At 36.9% G+C, this 18,925-nt stretch overlaps 1 protein-coding gene across 3 annotated transcripts in view; it reads right to left on the bottom strand.

Moving 5' to 3' along the window:
- Positions 1–486: 486 nt before the first annotated feature.
- The window catches only part of PBK (PDZ binding kinase), a 29,989-nt gene continuing 11,550 nt past the window's right edge, over positions 487–18,925 (bottom strand). For all 3 annotated transcript variants that reach the window (XM_025463004.3, XM_025463003.3, XM_049100795.1), the window contains exons 4-8: positions 16,268–16,410; positions 15,364–15,533; positions 13,602–13,731; positions 1,965–2,144; positions 487–1,455 (exon numbers count right to left, since the gene is read on the bottom strand). In XM_025463004.3, the coding sequence (XP_025318789.1) occupies positions 1,256–1,455; positions 1,965–2,144; positions 13,602–13,731; positions 15,364–15,533; positions 16,268–16,410 (823 nt within the window). In that variant the 3' untranslated portion in view covers positions 487–1,255. The remainder of the gene's footprint in view (positions 1,456–1,964; positions 2,145–13,601; positions 13,732–15,363; positions 15,534–16,267; positions 16,411–18,925) is intronic.

Below are 18,925 nucleotides of genomic sequence, written 5' to 3'. Positions count from 1 at the left end.
CCCTGCCTTCTGTCCAGGATGTGATCCTGGAATCCTGGGATGGAGTCCCACATCAGGCTCCCTGCATGGAGCCTGCTTCTCCCTCTGCCTGTCTCTGCCTGTCAATCTCTCTCTCTCTCTCTCTGTCTCTCATGAATAAATAAAATATTTTCAAAAGTAAAAAATAAAAATGCTTGGGGAGCGGGGGGAGCCTGATGGCTCAGTTGGTTAGGCATCCAACTCTTGATTTCATCTCAGGTCATGATCTCAGGATCCTGGGATCAAGCCCCACGAGCCTGAGCCTGCATCGGGCTCCCTGCTCTGCTGGAGATTCCTTCTCCCTGTGACCACCCCCCACCCTAAATAACAGACCTTAAAAAACAAATGCTGAGGCAGCTGTGGCACACAGAAATCACCCTCGTCTTATAGGCCGTTAAGAAACTCATTCACTCACATTCATTCAATACATTTAATGGTGACTCTCAAATTAATAAAATATAAGACACCTTCTGGTAACTGAAGTCTCCTTTATTCTATATCATCCTACTAGGATTTTATTTTTATGCCAGAACTACAAAATGCTTAAGATATAGATTACTAAATAAAAAAAATATTTCAAAACAGAAAATACATCTAATAAAGTGAAAGCCAAAGACCTGGGGAGAATGGAGAGAGCAAGATAAGCCTTAACCAAAAACATCTAAATACCCAGGGAAGCTAGTCTTGTGAGCCATATTCTCTCAGCTTCTGGTGACCATATTTAATAATAAGCACATCAGCCAAAAAAGGCCAGGAAAAAGTTAAATGGCTTAAAAGATAAGCAAACGTGTAGACTTCTTTTTGTATGGCATAAAGTGCTAATTTCAATAGATCATTAAGATAATATTTGAGAAACAGTAAAAGTGATGGGTCACTCGATCCAAATTAATGTTAGGCATAGAGTTTATAGCATTGTATTACTGCTAGTGTTTTATATATATATATATATATATATAAACGTTCAAATACATAAGTAGCTAGTTTCCTGAACTTAATAGAAAACCTATAATCTCAAAAAAAAAAAAAAAAAGAAAACCTATAATCTCAAATGCTTATCATCAGAAGCATATTAACAAATACAACTGTTTAAATGTTAACTAAGCGCTGTGGTCCTAAAGTGGGTCACTTCCAAAAAGTCTAAGAATTACAGCTTATCATAGTAACTCTATAGTGTATTAAACAGAACAGTTCTATACATGAGCCACACGTAAAGGCAGTAGTCATGAATATGCGGGGATCACTGGACATCTATTTCCAAAGCTTCCACGATGTGTGCGGCAGAAGGACGATCTTTAGGATCTTCGTTAGTGCATACAGAGAAAAGTTCAATTACTTTCTGGTACGTTTCATCCAGTTCTTCCATATTAACAGGTGGCCTCGTCCCCAAAGCTGCATAGTATGCTTCATCATCAAAGTCGCTTTCATCAAAAGTTTTATCTGTTTGTGAAGGAGTTGAAACAAACAAAATAACTAAGTCATGGAAAAGCTTAGCAACTGCTCAAACTCACCCTCCTGAAACAACTCATCATCCAGGATGCTTTTCATCATATATAGGTGGTCTCTTCAATACCCGGCCGTGGTGGAGATTAGCTATTATCATGGTTTATAGGTCATGAACCCCTCCCCTCTATGTCTATACAGTATACTGTAGGATAGCTTTCCAATCCTTTCCTTAGGTGAGGAGAGTTTTTAAAGAAACTTTTTGCTCTGCAGGGTCTTCTCAATTTATCTCCCTATTATTGTCAATTAACCTACATCTCATTTGTAGGAGATTAAACAGATATTGCACCAAATTAGTCAGTATAAATATAATCCATATCTCATGCCATAGATTGAAAAACTTCCTCAAATTTTAACAATAGAAAGATGAAATATAATTTTATCAGCTAATCTTTAGTTCAAACTGAAGAGACTGGGGTTTATGTTAAAAAAATATGGAGTGATACCTTCATCATCATCATCATCATCTGGAAGATTAATGTGTGGAATAGACAAAGTCATCATTTCCCACAGAGTCAGGCCAAAGGCAAATATGTCTGCCTTGTCAGTAATAATGCCATTCTCTTCCAAAGCTTCCTTGGGTTTCCAAGGCTCGGTGCCAATGTAACAGGCCTCAGGATCAGTCACTGAGACAAGTAAAACACAAGTAAGATGGTCATTAGGGCAAGCACTAGAAAATGGGCAAACGATTTAACAGGTAGTGTAAAGGTTAATAAAGGTAGGCAATAAACATGAAAATGCACTCAACGTCATTACTAAGAATTATTTTTTTCCTTATCCGACTATTAAATATTCAGGAAGCTGGCCAGTTGGCAAGAGTATAGAGAAACAGCACTTCTCTCAGAAGATGGCAGGGTGCCTGGGTGGCTCAGTCGGTTAGGCATCGGACTCTTGACTTCAGGGCAGGTTGTAATCTCAGGGTCCTGGGATGGAGCCCCACGTTGGGCTCCCTGCTCAGGGGGGAGCTGGCTTGAGATTCTCTCCCTCTGCCCCTCCCTCCACCCCTCTTTCCCTCTCAAAAAACAAAAAAAGGAAAGAAAAGAGGAAGGAATACAGACTGTGGATGTCAAGAGCACAGACTGGAGCCAGACTGCCCTGCCTGGGCTCAAAGACATTTGTGAGCTATGTGACCTCGAGCAGTTCACTCAATCTCTGGGCTTCAGTATGCTGTCATTAGGCTCAGAGAAGTACCATTTCTTTCCTTCTGTAATTGCTAAATCAGAGGAAAGGGAAGGGGTCAAATCACACATTGGCTCCAGGAGTAAGAGGCCCACTCACATTGTCACTTACATTACAAACAATTTTTAGAATTTTGACTGGGATTGTGTTGAATCTCTACATCAATTTGGGAAGAATTAACATGTTAACATGAGTCTGCCAATCCCCAATCATGATTACTCCATTTCTTTACAACTTATTTAATTTTCTCAGAGGTCTTAGACTTATTAGAATTACTCTTAAATATTTTATGCTTTGTGGTACTTGTAATTAAAATTTTAAAAATTTTCATTTTCCAATGATGTCCTGCTAACATAGAAATATAATAGCTAACTTCACTTATTAATTCTAGTAGTTTTATAGATTCCTCCAGATATTCTACCTAAACACTCAGGTCAACTACAAATATGAACAATTTTATTTCCTTTCCAATCTTGATGTCTTACTTTTCTCTTGCCTTACGTCAATGGTGGGACTATAAACAATGTAACACTGGCAAGAGCAGGCAAACTGGCCTTGTTCTCTTGGTTGTGGGGTTGCCTCAAAGTTCTCTGTATACATTTTCTGAGGCTAAGTTCTGTTCTGTGTCTAGATAGCAAGAGGGGTTATTTGTTTTTTTAACTATGAATGGAAGTTGGATTTTGTCAACACTTCCATCAGCTATTGAGATGACCATGTATTTCTCTCATCCATTAATATTGTAAATTCTGTTGACTTCTGAACATTAAAATAACTTTTCTTTCCTGGGATACGCCCTAGCCAGTCAGATGTACTACCCTTTTTATATATTGTTAAGATTCATTTGCTAATATTTTGTTATGGATTTTTGCATCTATGTTTGTGAGAGAGGTTTCTTGAAGTTCTTTTTTCATTATTTCTCAGGTTTTGATACTGGAGTTATGCTGGCCTCAGAACAAATTGGGTAGTGATCTTTACTCCTTTTCTGAAAAAACTGTATAAAATCAGTATCATTTCTTCCTTGGATGTCTGATAGAAATGAACAGTGAAAACATCTAGGTCTGTATCTCACACATTTTGATATGCTGTATTTTACCTTTTATTCAATTAAAAATATTTTCCAATTTCCCTTTTCATTTTCCTTGATGCTAGGTTATCTGAATCTGTGTTACTGAATTTCCAAATACTTGGGGTTTTCCTAGATTATCCTACTGTTGTTTTCTAACTTAATTCCATTGTGGTCAAAGATATGCTATTATTTCTTCCACATTCTTATACATTTTCCTTTTCAGATTGAAAACCTTTACTTCTGGGGCACTTGGGTGGCTTCAGTGGTTGAATGTCTGCCTTTGGCTCAGGTCATGATCCCTGAGATTGAATCCCACATCAGCCTCCTTGCAGGGAACCTGCTTCTCCCTCTGCCTCTGCCTTTTTCTGTGTCTCTCATGAATAAATAAATAAGATCTTTAAAAATAAATAAGTAAATAAAAATAAAACCTTTACTTCTGCTAAGAGTACAATAATGTCAAGCTCTTGAACATTTTACAAGGCAAAGGTAGATGTATTAACTAAAAATGGAAGTTTTCAGTATTTGATGCTATAACTTTCATTTCTCCCTAAGGTTAGTATGAAAACAAACTGAATTGATATAATTTGTTTTCAAACAATACATAGGAAAAAAACAGGGAGCATGTTTAATGAAAGAAGCTTCTCTTCAGAACTAAATGAAAACTCTGTCTTGAGGGCCTCAAGAAATGTACAGGGAAAGGAAAAAACAAAGAAACTAACATATAAAGAACAAAAGGCAGGAAAGGGAAGGAAATATGAGAATCCAGCAGTCAGGGAGGAGCCAGTAGACAAACATTAACACTAAGGTTGGGGATAGACCTAGTAAGTACGTACACTATGAAAACAGAGAACAAAGATGCCAAACTAGGGGAGTACCCAGCACTGGGCAGCAAGAACAAAAGCTGTCTCTAGGACAGCCTTCTTACTCAAATCTGCTTTAGGAAAGTAGTTTGGAAAGCAGTCATGTCCAGTATAAGCTCCCTGAAGGCTTTTCCCCATCCCATTTGAATTTAAGAGGCACCTAATGAAATGTACAAGGTAAGAGTATAGACATGGTTTTAACAGCAGTGATTCTGTGGTGGTAAGGAGGCACACCTCCCTCTAAGTCAGTCAAATTCCTACAGAAATGCACCAGGCCAAGTAGCTTTTTAGAACTCTGGATCTAATATATGAGCTCCAATTGGAGATGCTAGCCAAGTGCATTTCCTATATGTCTGCTTATATTTGTCCAAGTGTGAGATTAGAATTTAAACATAATGGAAGTGGTTCCCCCTCATATGTTACTGATTAAGACTGCTTCTCTGTGAAGATGGGTTGTTCTGACAAAAGTTGGGCATCATCATATATTGATAGGTCACTCATTCCTTTTTGTCAATACAGAAACAATTGATATTTTATTGTCCTTTGCTACCTTCAAAGACCTTAAGCAGACATTACCTTATATCTCATGGACACTATATCAAATTGAAAAATAATTAAACTGGAGCTTCTCCTCATCCTTCAATTTTTACCCAAAACATTATTTAGGGAGGCCTTTCTCAATATCTAGGGTGTGTTAAGTGATGCTCTCATGTTTACATAATCCCTTTTATCAAAATAGTCATTATACTTTAGTATGAATCATTCAAGAGCAGCTTTCAATCCTAGATATGAACCCTAAAAGGGTAAGAACTGAAAAAACAGAAGAGGAAGGAGAGCTTCCAAATATATTCTATGAGGTCAGCATTACCCTGATACCAAAACCTTACAGAGACACAATCAATAAAACTACCAGTCGATATCTCTGATGAGCATTAAGTAAAAATCCTCAACAATGTATTAGCAAACTGCATACAATGGTACATTAAAAGGATCATTCACCACAATCAAGTAGATTTTATTCTGGGGATGCAAAGATGGTTTAAGATGGACAAATCCATCAGTGTGATACACCACGTTAACAAAGGATAAAAATCATATGATCATCTCAATAGATGTAGAAAAAGCATTTGACAAAACTTGACATCTGTTCATGATGAAAACTCACAAAACAAAGTGGATTTGGAGAGAGTATACTTCAAAGCTACAATGGAGGCCATACATGAAAAACCCACCGCTAACATCAATCTCAATAATGAAGAACTGAGAGCTTTTCCTCTAAAACCAGGAACAAATAAGAATTTCCTTCTGTGCTACTTTTATTCAACATAGTACTGGAAGTCCTAGAGGTAGTAATCAAGAAAAAGAAATAAAAGGTATCCAAATCAGCAAGGAAGAAGTAAAGTGCAGATGACATGACACTATACCCCTATAAAGACCCCACCAGAAAACTATTAGAAGTAATAATGAATACAATGAAGTTACAGGAGATAAAATATACAGAAATCTGTTGTATTGTTGTGCCCAAGATCGCGAATCCAAGAAACCGCCAAGGAGCCGACACCGATGCAATCTACGAGGGTTTATTACAAGCTCAAGCCTGGGTCCAAGTGTACTCGACACAGCAGAGCAGGGACTTGGACCCGGAGACTAAGAGGCTTAGCAACTTTATAGGGGCCAGTGGCCAATGGGATACACAGAAAGTTGCAGTCATGTCGGTCCACACGCAGGTGGCCGATTGAATTACATCTTACCCTATAGTATCCATTTGAGCTGGCCTATTACTTTGGTCAGAATTGGCGCACAGCTTTGGCGGGCACAAAGCAGGGTTACACTGTTATGAGCCGATTTCCAATTAGGGTGTGCCCAGTGGTTTGACTAGGGTGGGGCAGCGCCTTAAGCAATAAGCAGGTTATGTGGGGGTCATACAGGAGGTGGCAGGTGTAGCACAAAATGGAATTAGTCCTGCTCTGCTTGTCCAGGGGTAGGGGATTTTTGTTAAATTTCCTGGGTCCCACAGTATCTCTATATGCTAATAACAAAGTAGCTGAAAGAGAAATTAAGAAAACAATTCCATTTATAATTGAATCAAAGAGTATATAAAACGGGGTGGCCTGGGTGGCTTGGTCAGTAAAGCGTCTCCCTTCAGCTCAGGTCATCATGATCCCAGGGTCCTGGGATGGAGCCCTGAGTCAGCCTCCCTGCTCAGTGGGGAGTCTGTTTCTCCCTCTGCCCCTCCCACCTCTGCTAGTGTGCAATCTCTCTCTCAAATAAATAAAATCTAGGGATCCCTGGGTGGCGCAGCGGTTTGGCGCCTGCCTTTGGCCCAGGGCGCAATCCTGGAGACCCGGGATCGAATCCCACATCGGGCTCCTGGTGCATGGAGCCTGCTTCTCCCTCTGCCTGTGTCTCTGCGCCTCTCTCTCTCTCTCTGTGACTATCATAAATAAATAAAAATTAAAAAAAAAAAAATCAAATAAATAAAATCTAAAAAAAAAAAAAAAAAAGTAAAATAGCCAGGAACAACCTTAACCAAAGAGGTGAAATACCTGTACTCTGAAAACTATAAAACAATGATAAAAGAAATCAAAGATGACACAAATGAAAAAATATTCCATGCTCATGGATTGAAGGAATATTGTTAAAATGTCTATACTATCCAAAGCAATCTACAGATTCAATGCAATCCCTATCAAAACACCAACAGCATTTTCACAACACTAGAACAAATAATAGTAAAACTTGTATGGAACAACAAAAGATCTCAAATAGCCAAAGCAATCCTAAGCAAGAAACAAAGCTGGGGATTCCTGGGTGGTGCAGTGGTTTGGCGCCTGTCTTTGGCCCAGGGCGCGATCCTGGAGACCCGGGATCGAATCCCACATCGGGCTCCCAGTGCATGGAGCCTGCTTCTCCCTCTGCCTGTGTCTCTGCCTCTCTCTCTCTCTCTGTGACTATCATAAATAAATAAAAAAAATTAAAAAAAAAAAAGAAAAAAGAAAAACAAAGCTGAAGTTATCACAATTACAGATTTCAAGATATACTACAAAGCTCTAGTAAAACAGTATGGTACTGGCACTAGCAGACAAACGGACACATAAAGGAACAGAACAGAGCCCAGAAAGAAACCCATGCTTATATGGTCAATCTATGACAAAGAAGGCAATCAATCAATGGTATTAGGAAACCTGGACAGCTACATGCAAAAGAATGAAACTGGGCCACTTTTTTTTTTTTGGACCACTTTCTTATACTACATAAAAATAAACTCAAAATGGCTTGAAGACCTAACTGTGAGACCTGAAATCATAAAACTACTAAAAGAACACATAGGCAGTAATATCTTAGACACTGGCCTTTGCAACATTTTTCTAGATATGTCTCCTCAGGCCAGGGAAACAAAAGCAAAAATAAACTAATGGGCCTACACCAAGACAAAACACTTTTGTACAATAAAGGAAACCATCAACAAAACAAAAAGGCAACCTACTGAATGGGAGAAGATATTTACAAATGACATATCGAATAAGGGGTGAGTATACAAAATATATAAAGATTCATAAAACTCAACATAAAAAAACCAAACTATTGATTAAAAAAAAAAATGGCCAGAAGATCTGAATAGAACTATCTCCAAAGACACACAGATGGCCAACAGGCACATGAAAAGATGCTCAACATAACTAATAATGGGAAAACTGCAAATCAAAATCACAATGAGATACCACCTCACACCAGTCAGAATAGCTGGTATCAAACAGATAAGAAATAGTAAGTGTTGGTGAGGATGTAGAGAAAAGGAACCCTAAGGTGCTGCTGGTGGGAATGCAAATTGGTGCAGGTACTGTGGAAGAGAGTATGGAGGTTCCTGAAAAAATTAAAAACAATTTCCTTATGACCACTAATCCCACTACTGTTTACCCAAAGAAAACAAAAACAAGAATTCAAAAAAGAAATATGCACCCTTCTGCTTACTGTAGCATTGTTTACAATAGCCAAGATATGGAAGCAACCCAAGTGTCTGTCAATAGATGAGTAAATAAAGATGCGGTATATATACACATATACATGTACATGTACACGTACACACACACACACACACACCATGGAATATTACTGAGCCATAAAAAAGAATGAGATCTTACTATTTCTGACAGTATGGATGGACCTAGAGAATATTGTGTTAAGTAAATTAAGTCCAGGAAAGACAAATACATATAATTTCACTTATATATGGAATTGATAAAACAAAACAAATGAACATACAAAAAAGCAGAAATATACCTATAAATTCAGAGAACTGATGGTTGCCAGAGGTGAGGGGGTTGGAGGGATGGGTAAAGGGGAGTGGGAGGTACAGGTTTCCAGTTATACAAAGAGTAAGTCATAGGGATGAATGGCACAACATAGGGAATAGTAAATGGTATTGTAACAGCATTGTATGGAGACAGGGGTAGTTATACTTGTGGTGAACACAGCATAATGTACAGACTTGTCAAATCACTTTTGTTATACACCTGAAACTAACATAATATGATGTTTAATTGATGTCTAGATGCTATAGTCACTAAAAAATACATATAGGGCAGCCCGGGTGGCTCAGCGGTTTAGCGCCGCCTTGGGTCCAGGGCCTGATCCTGGAGACCCGGGATCGAGTCCCACGTCGGGCTCCCTGCACGGAGCCTGCTTCTCCCTCTGCCTGTGTCTGTGCCTCCTCTCTCTCTCTCTCTCTCTCATGAATAAATAAATAAATAAATAAAATATTTAAAAAAAAATACATATAGAAATTTTTAAGACAGACTGTATCTATCCCATTTTCCTCTATATTCTTAGTACCAAGCATAGAGCCTGACTATTCAGTACTAAAAATATTTGTTCAATCAATCTAGAGATTATCACTGATAAAATCAGGCTTATCAGAGAACATCTTATATATATTATAGTTGTAAAATGTGAATGTATCACCTATTAAAACACAAAAGTTAAAAATACGTTTTAAAGATTTAGGTGTATTTTTTCCAAATGTTTCTTAATATGTACATATTTAAGTGTTATTTTATGATGTGTTCATTTAACTCCATATATTTGGATATACCATTCCTACAAATATACACCTATATAATTTTAATGATATTCTATTGTGTGGGGCTCCAACAAATTAAACCATCCTTTATTGATGGGCATTCACTTAAAGTTTCACAGACTGTTCTGCTACAAGGTGTATTTTTGTGACTAATTTACTGCATACACAATTAAATATAAAGAGATTAATTTTTTTTTCCCAGTGCCTGTTATTTTTAAGTGATCAGGAATAAACTTCCTCATAAAGAGAAAACCTTAGCCCAAGAGAAGAGAAATGCCTCCTAATGCATGGCTGGTTTGGTAGCTTTTAAGTACTACGCTGGGGAGCCCGGGTGGCTCAGCAGTTTGGCACCACCTTCGGCCCAGTGCCTGATCCTGGAGACTCGGGATCAGGATTGAGTCCCACGTCGGGCTCCCTGCATGGAGCCTGCTTCTCCCTCTGCCTGTGTCTCTGCCTCTCTCTCTCTCTGTCTCCCATGAATAAATAAATGAAATCTTAAAAAAAAAAAAAAAAAAAAAAAAGAACTACTACACTGACTAAAACCTGAGAGTGCCAGGAAAGGAGCTTCCCCAAGCTTACAAATTTTTTTTTTTATTGAGAAAGTCAGATCAAATTTTTAATTTTAGTTAAAAGTATCTATTGAGGGCAGCCTGGGTGGCTCAGCGGTTTAGCGCAGCCTTTGGCCCAGGGTGTGATCCTGGAGACCCAGGATCGAGTCCCACGTCGGGCTCCCTGCATGGAGCCTGCTTCTCCCTCTGCCTGTGTCTCTGCCTCTCTCTTTCTCTCTGTGTCTGTCGTGAATAAATAAAATCTTAAAAAAAAAAAAAGTATCTATTGAAAATAAATGCCCCCAGGGAAGCACAAACGCAGGGTTTATAGCCACACAAGATGGACTGATGCTGGGGGCCAGCGAAAATTTCATGTTGTAGTATTTTTATCAGGATTGTTATGTTTTTGTTACTGCTTCGTTTTCAAAGCTACATGGGTTTTGATTCTTCTGTCTCAATGCTGTTTCTTCTATAAGCCTACATCTCTTTGGTTTTGTAGAAATTAATGTATCAGGTTATTATAAAAAAATGCCTACGCTGCCCGATTATTTTTTGGAATATGTTCCTGGGAATTAATTATAGGATCAAAGGGCATTTTGAAAGGGTTTTATTCATTTTTAAAAAATACATATTTCCAAATTGCCCTACTGTAATACATATTTCCAAATTGTAACTACTGTAGTAGTTACCAGTGCTGTTCATCAATTAGTTCATCTTCTCTTCCTTCAAGACACACAGAAGGATTGCACTTTCTGGCCTGTCAAGTTTGGATGGAGCCATCTGCCTAGTTTGGGTCAGTGAGTTATGAAAGAAGTGACTTGTGTCATTTCTAATCTCAAGCACTGTGTCCGTATAAGACTTTCTAGAGCAGTACTTCCCAACAGAACTTTCTGTGACAATAGAATGTTCTCTATCTGTGTTGTCCAGTGTGGTAGCCACTAACCATACATAGCTACTGAACACCTGAAAAATGGCTGGCTGGAGTGGCTGAGGAAATGAATTTTTTAAATTAAAAAAAATTAAGTAGCCATATGTGGTTAGTAGCTACTGTAGTGACCAGATCTAGAGCCTTTTTTACCTTCCAAACATACAACAATGGCAATAGTCCATATAGTGGATGGTCCAGCAGCTTATGTCCTAAAATGAGAATGGCATGGAACATAGCCATATGGACCTGTGACTTGAATAAACCTTGGTTTGAGGTCACTGAAGTTTTTGCCACCACAGCAAAACTTACCCTAACTTGAATGATACACCAATCTCAACTTCTACTTAGCCTGTGAGAGTGCACGTAAGCTATCCTATTGCTCATAGTAGCATAGAGAAATTTTTCAAAGAATTTTTCAGCAGTCATGGCTTTTTTTTTTAACCGTTTCTAGCTTTTGTGCCCAATATTATGGAAATATTGACCTACAATTTTTTTCCACTTTTTTTTTTTACATCTTTAATCTACGAAGATGGAAGGAAGGAAAACAGCTTTATTTTTTCTAAAATGTCCAGACATCATCATTTATCAATTCAACTACCTCTAATACTAAACTACCTCTAGCACTAAAATGTCACTTTTATCATATCGCAAATTCGATATATTGGGGAATACCTGACTTCCTTATATTTTTCTGCCTATTTTGTCATGCGTATCACTGCTTTAATTACTGTGGTTTTATAATACTTAACATCTTCTGAGGAAAATTCCTACTCATCATTCTTTCATGAATTTTCCTGGCTAAGTTTGAACATGTATCAGGAATAAACTGTTCATATGTTTATGAACTGTTTTATGTGTTTATAAACTATGAACTTTGACATTTCTAAAATAAAATAGATCACATTGGGCTAATGCAGAATTTATGGGCTTTTTAATTCATTCACTTCTGCTTTCTATTTTTAAACCTTCATTTTTTTCTGATGAGCTGAATACTCAAACTTAATTTCACAGGGCTAAATAATGAAAATGTTTTCTTCTGTGTAATACTGACCATATCAAATAGGTTCGATTTGTGACATTCTCATATTGTCTAAATATTGTATTGGTGGAATTTAATTTCAGCTAAGAATTATTTACAAATATTTTGAATTTCTAAAAAATGTGAATGTCTTTGTTTCCAATGATGTCACTAATATCTGGATTTATAGCACCGAGGATAATGAATGTCAACAATTAGACTATTTCTATTTTTTGTAATCTGAGGTCTTCTCTTATAAATTAATATATGTTCAATTTTAATAAATACTTGGATATATAAAGATTGACTTATCTACTCAGATCTTCTCTTAGTTGTATCTATTTCATCTATTAAGGATTGAGAAAATTATGCTTAATAAATCTTAATTTTGTTTCACAACTTCGCCTTTTATTTTCAAAAGCTTCAACTTTGTAGCAGTTATATAGCCTAAAGACTCATAATAATCTTATCTTTATGAATGATTATAGACATCTCTATAAAGTCACTCTATTTTTCTTGGCTTTTTCCTTTGACTTAATTCATAGACTTTTACTTTAGCCAGAAATTAAAAATCCTAAATAGGGGATCCCTGGGTGGCTCAGCAGTTTGGCGCCTGCCTTCAGCCCAGGGCGTGATCCTGGAGTCCTGGGATCGAGTCCCATGTCAGGCTCCTTGCATGGGGCCTGCCTTCTGCCTGTGTCTCTGCCTCTCTCTCTCTCTCTCTCTCTCTCGAATAAATGAATAAAATCTTTAAAATAAAAAAAAGTTCCAAACAGCATTCACTAATGTTCCATTTACCTTATATTCATATAAAGAAGCAAATGTAAATGTTATTTATTAAATAAAATGTTGAAAGCAGAGGCTTTCTTTACAAGACTGGCTCTTGGTTCTCACCAAGATTTCAAATTTCCCTGAGGATATCAGTATTTTTATCAGAGAGAGAAGAATGAGTTAGTTGGTGCAGGCCAAGGAGCAAAGAGCAGCAGATCGGCTTTTATTACCATCCTGCTCTCCTACTTCTATCCCAGTTTTGTCTTCTACCAGTTTGCCCAGTCTTGTTCACTACACCATACTAAATGAATTCCTTTCTAAGACCTCATTAAAAGTTTGTTTTCCATTCCTAGATCTTTTACCATGCAAAAATCCCAATCTAGGTTAGAAACCATTCCTAAAGTTGTCATCAGTTAAGGTAGATATTAATAAAAACACAATAATTTATATTATAGGTATGGCAAGCGAGGGGGCTAGAGGCTTAGTGGAAGACAGACAGGAGAAATATTGTTTACTATATACTTTTCATATATAGGTTTTGATTTTTGAAGAAAACTTATTACTTATTTAAATATGAAAAAAATAGAAATTTTAAAAACTGCATAAAGTTTTAAAAATTCGAATACTACTTACCAGTCATATTTTCATCAAGTGGCAGAGAGACTCCTACATCACAGATTTTAATTGTTTCAAAATCACCTTTAATTACAACATTTGAAGACTTTATGTCTCCATGAAGCAGTTTCTTTTCTTGGTGTAGATACTAGAATAGTGGAAAATTTAAAAAAATATGAGCAAATACATAAATTAATAAAAAGATACGATAACCTTCAAACAAAACCAACTTGAACTCCCTTCCTGAACTGCATGCAGGATTTTATTTGTCCACCATTCCAGATTATTTGAAGTCAGACAAGGGAACATTTCATGTTACTTTGGTCTGCCACACTGACCAGACATAAAAGAGTCTTTGGAAATCAATATCTATTTACAGATAAGCTAACTTTTTATTTTCCAACCCATCTCATATTTTATAGCAAAAGGAGGATACTGCAGCTTTAAAAATGTATCACAATTTTACTCGAGGCTAGTAAATTTAGAAATAAATTTGGAATCTTCATGGGATGGCTGGGTGGCTCAGTGGTTAAGCATCTGCCTTTGGCTCAGGACATGATCCTGGAGTCCCGGGAAGGAGTCCCACATTGGGCTCCCTGTAGGGAGCCTGCTTCTCCCTCTGCCTATGTCTCTGACTCTCTCTCTCTGTGTCTCTCATAAATACATAAATAAAATCTTTAAAAAATAAACAATTAAAGTTGGAATCTTCACAATGAGGCACACATTTCCCAAATTGTCAAGATGTTGCAGAACGACAGATGAGTAGGGGCTACATGTAAGTCACAAGCAAAAGAGGAAGGAGAAATGTCATCTAAGACTATATTTTATTTTACATATTAGTTCTTAGTAACAATATTCATCCATAATCAAAAATAATCCTGCAAAACTGTTTGTTCATGCATTAGCATTTGAGCATCTACTCTGTGAGCTGGGCTTGAAATGAGTGGAGACAATTTTCAGTATATATTTTGGAACACACTGCTTAATTTAAATGTTGCTGATCATAAATTGAGTATGCTCAAGTATTTTTTAGTGAAATTTATTATTTTCACTATATACATTTAAAGTCATTATTTATTAAATCATTCAAATTATTAATTTAGCTTAGCCTACCCATTTACAATCAGTTTTTCTACATAAATATATATTTAGAAATATTGCTTTTATGCAGTTTCACATTTCATCATTCAATTTAACATGAGACTTTGACATCAGTTTCAATATATGATCCACTTTTGAGTCATCCAACAGTGTTCTAGAGCCATCATTACTTCTGTTTGGGTACCTATGAAAAAGAATTCTTTTCCTTTCTTAACACTATATCTATTCAAAGGCACAACAATTTATCTGAAAAACATGGAGAGGTTCTTCCTTTTTTTTTTTTTTTTCAGTCGATCTACATATATTGATATCCAAAACTTAACATCTCACAAAGCAATCTTTAAGAGGCTTGTTTATCAACACAGGATTAGGCTATACCCCCAGGAATAATTACTAAATTTGTGTTAAATTGATTAATCCTTTTAACTAAATCTAACATATGATCTCTATTAAACAAAACTACTTGACTTGGGTTATTTCAGCCTACGTAAAGGCCTCAAAAAATACCTTGCTGAACAAGATAAGGAAATAGTGCCCTCCGCAATATGAGAGAATCTATTGACTCTAACTTGGGGCAACTACCTCTTTCAGGGGGGAAAAAAATTCCACCCTGTAATTAGGTATGTAAAGTAGTTCTTTCATGTTCCACAAAAACCATTTAAAATATAATGGCAGTTACCTTTAACCCTCTTGCCATGTTCAAAGCAACTTTTAAAATTATGGCTGCTGGAAAAGGATCTTGGCTGTCTTTATTTCGTTCTTCTATTAAGTCATTTAGAGACTTTTCACCTCCATATTCCATAGCAAGACATAGACTACCATCACTGGCTTCAGTGAAGGCACGATAACCTTAAAGAAAACAGGACATTTTCTTACTAGAATAAGGAAGAATAACAGTATTTAAGTTTTTTTACTGTGATGTGACTGAAAACATATCTGGATTAACACTGACAAAATACAATGGGACAATTATTTATAAAGCTAATTTAGTAGCTATAATTTAAAATGACTTCAGTGTTTGCCAATAGTATTACAAATTAAAATATTTTTAAATGTTTTATGCCTTCCTAAATATAATGGTTTCACTAGTCCTATTTACATTAAAAATGAAAATAAGGAAATTATCTAAATGAAGATCATTTTATATTCCCAAATTCTCTACAATACCAGCATCATAATGAGTGTATCTACTCCCACGAAATTTTAAAAATATATAAGCATCAGGGGCACCTGGGTGGCTCAGTGGTTGAGTGTCTACCTTCGGCTCAGGGCGTGATTCCAGAGACCTGGAATCAAGTCCCACATTGGGCTACTCACAGGAAGTCTGCTTCTCCCTCTGCCTATGTCTCTGCCTCTTTCTGTGTCTCTCATGAATAAGTTAAAAAAAAAAAAAAAAAAACTTAAAAAAATATATATAAGCATCTAAAAATATTACATAATTCTTATTTTGGAACATTCACAATAATCTGATTCTTGCCAAACTCCACTACTGCCTTCATTTTTATTAGTGCAACTGGTCAAGAGATTTTATAAACTGTTTCTGAATAAACATACATACTGTTGTAAGATAAATTTAAACTTACCTACAATGTTTGGGTGATGGAGGTTTTTCAAAATCTTAGCTTCATCTATTAATCTCTTTTGATACATACTTTGGTAATGATCATTACATTTAGGGTTAATCTTTTTCACAGCCCAAGGAGAATGAGACAAGCCTCTTGGAGATCTTAAAAAAATAATCAAAAAAATGTATAGAAAGAATAATAACCATAATGCATTTCAAATGACTAACAACTTTCAAATTTTAAAAAGGGCTCAATAATACTTTGTTTAAAAATTTTTCTTTAAAAAAAATTTTTTTTTCTTTAAATATTTTCAACTACTGGGGCACCTGAATAGGTCGGTCAGTTAAGCATCTGACTCTTGATGTCAGCTTAGGTCATGGTCTCAAGGTCAGCACAGTGTCTGCTCAGGACTCCCTCTCCCTCTGCCTCTGCCCCTCCTCACCTGCCCCCTCCCCACCATGAGCACTCTCTCTCTCTCTCTAAAATAAATAAATAAATTTTTAAACAGTTTAAAAAATATTTTCAACTATCAACACCTCTGCTCCACATCCTTTTAATTGGAAGACAGATATATAGCTGATATATCTATTAATTCCAAGAGAAGTCTGGTATCTATTGCTGAAAGGGAGGGGTTAAAAAGAGACAACTAAAAGGAAAAAGATGAAACATTATAAATTTCAAACTTCATAATTACTATGCTGTTCTCTAATTTTTCCCATTTCAGCATGTCAGACTACCAACTCCCTATCAAACATTTAACTGTATGTACCAGAGGTAAGTTACAGAATGCTAAGTAATAAGTGTTTATATCCAAAAAGTTGAATTTAAAGAAAAGATGTACAAAAAACATTTGGCCCATATATGGTTGTGCAAAGAATGACAGATTCTTCTTTGCCAATAAATATTGTGCCTCTACAGTAACCAATCCATCCTATACCCTTCACCATATGCTCAAAGACATACATTTAAGAAGATAATAAACATAGAAGGATGCCTGGGAGGCTCAGAGGTTGAGCGCCTGCCTTCGGCCCAGGGCATGGTCCTGGAGACCCAGGATCGAGTCCCACGTCGGGCTCCCTTCATGGAGCCTGCTTCTCCCTCTGCCTGTGGCTCTGCCGTTCTCTGTATCTCTCATGAATAAATAAATAAAATCTTAAAAAAAAAAGATTTTATTTATTTATGAGAGGAACAGAGAGAGATAGAGAGGCAGAGCCACAGGCAGAGAAAGGCAGAGCCACAGGCAGAGGGAGAAGCAGGCTCCATGCAGGGAGCCCGACGTGGGACTCGATCCTGGGTCTCCAGGACCATGCCCTGGGCTGAAGGCAGTGCTAAACCGCGGAGCCAACCAGGCTGCCCAATAAAAATCTTAAAAGAAAAAAAGAGATAATAAACAGAAATGAGAAAAAAATGTAAACCATCTATTTTTCAGGAAGAATCAGACATTTTAAAACTATTTAAAGTATAGGGACACCTGGGTGGCTCAGCAGTTGTGCGCCTGCCTTTGGCCCAGGTTGTGATCCCAGGATCCAGGATTGAGTCCTGATCTGGCTCCCTCTGAGGAGCCTGCTTCTCCCTCAGCCTATGTCTCTGCCTCTCTCTCAATCTGTCTCTCTCATGAATAAATAAATAAATCTTTAAAAAAAAAAAAGAGTATTTAAGGTATAAACATTTTGAGATCTAAAGAAACAGGTAAAACAAAGTCAAGGAGAAGTTTACATGATAAGGTAGATAGTTATTCATCCGTACAGCAAATTAAGGACAAAATATATGCACCATATGGGCACAGAGGTAATGAAAGAATCTTGACAGAGATAAAAGTTTTACCATAAGATAAAACAATAGACTGAACTGAGAATCCACTTGGTTGTGCACTAACTCATGAATATTGGCTCTATGATGGCAGGACCCTTTTTTTTTTTTTAAATCAAAAAACATGCGCTCAAAGGATCACTAGATTTCTTAATTCACATACATCTATCACAAATAAGTTTATCCAAATTTTTTTTATTTTTAAAGATTTATTTACTCATGAGGCACACAGAGAAAGAGAGGCAGGCAGAGACACAGGCAGAGGGAGAAGCAGGCTCCATGAAGGGAGCTTGATGTGGGACTAGATCCCAGGTTCCTAGGATCACGCCCTGGGCTGACGGCAGCACTAAACCGCTGGGCCAAATTATTCTTAAACCTCCAGTTTTAGGTAACAACAGCATTTGGGGATGACCTCTTCCATGTCATTGTATTATGAAAAATTTATTTTTCAAGTTCCAAAGGGTACCCCTCAGCTCCCAAGTATTGAGAATTCAGTAAACATATCCACCTTCACCTTTCCCATAACATATCTCAATCTACAGAATGCCAAGAACATATTTATAAAATCTTTTTTTCTTTTTTAAGATTTTCTTTATTTATTCATGACAGACACACACAGAGAGAGAGAGAGAGAGAGAGAGAGGCAGAGACACAGGCAGAGGGAGAAGTAGGCTCCATGTAGGAAGCCTGATGTGGGACTCGATCCCGGAACTCTGGAATCATGCCCTGAACCAAAGGCAGACGCTCAACCGCTGAGCCACCCAGGCATCCCAAGAACATATTTATAAAATCTTAATAAAATATTTTGCCAAGCTAAAAGTTTGTTCATTGAAAAGACAAAACAGGCAGATTTTTAATGAGATTGCA

Source organism: Canis lupus, chromosome 25 (genome assembly GCF_003254725.2).
Source record: "Canis lupus dingo isolate Sandy chromosome 25, ASM325472v2, whole genome shotgun sequence".
NCBI lineage: Eukaryota > Metazoa > Chordata > Mammalia > Carnivora > Canidae > Canis > Canis lupus.
Note: the sequence above shows the minus strand (reverse complement) of the source record. Positions and strands in the feature narration are given on the sequence as shown.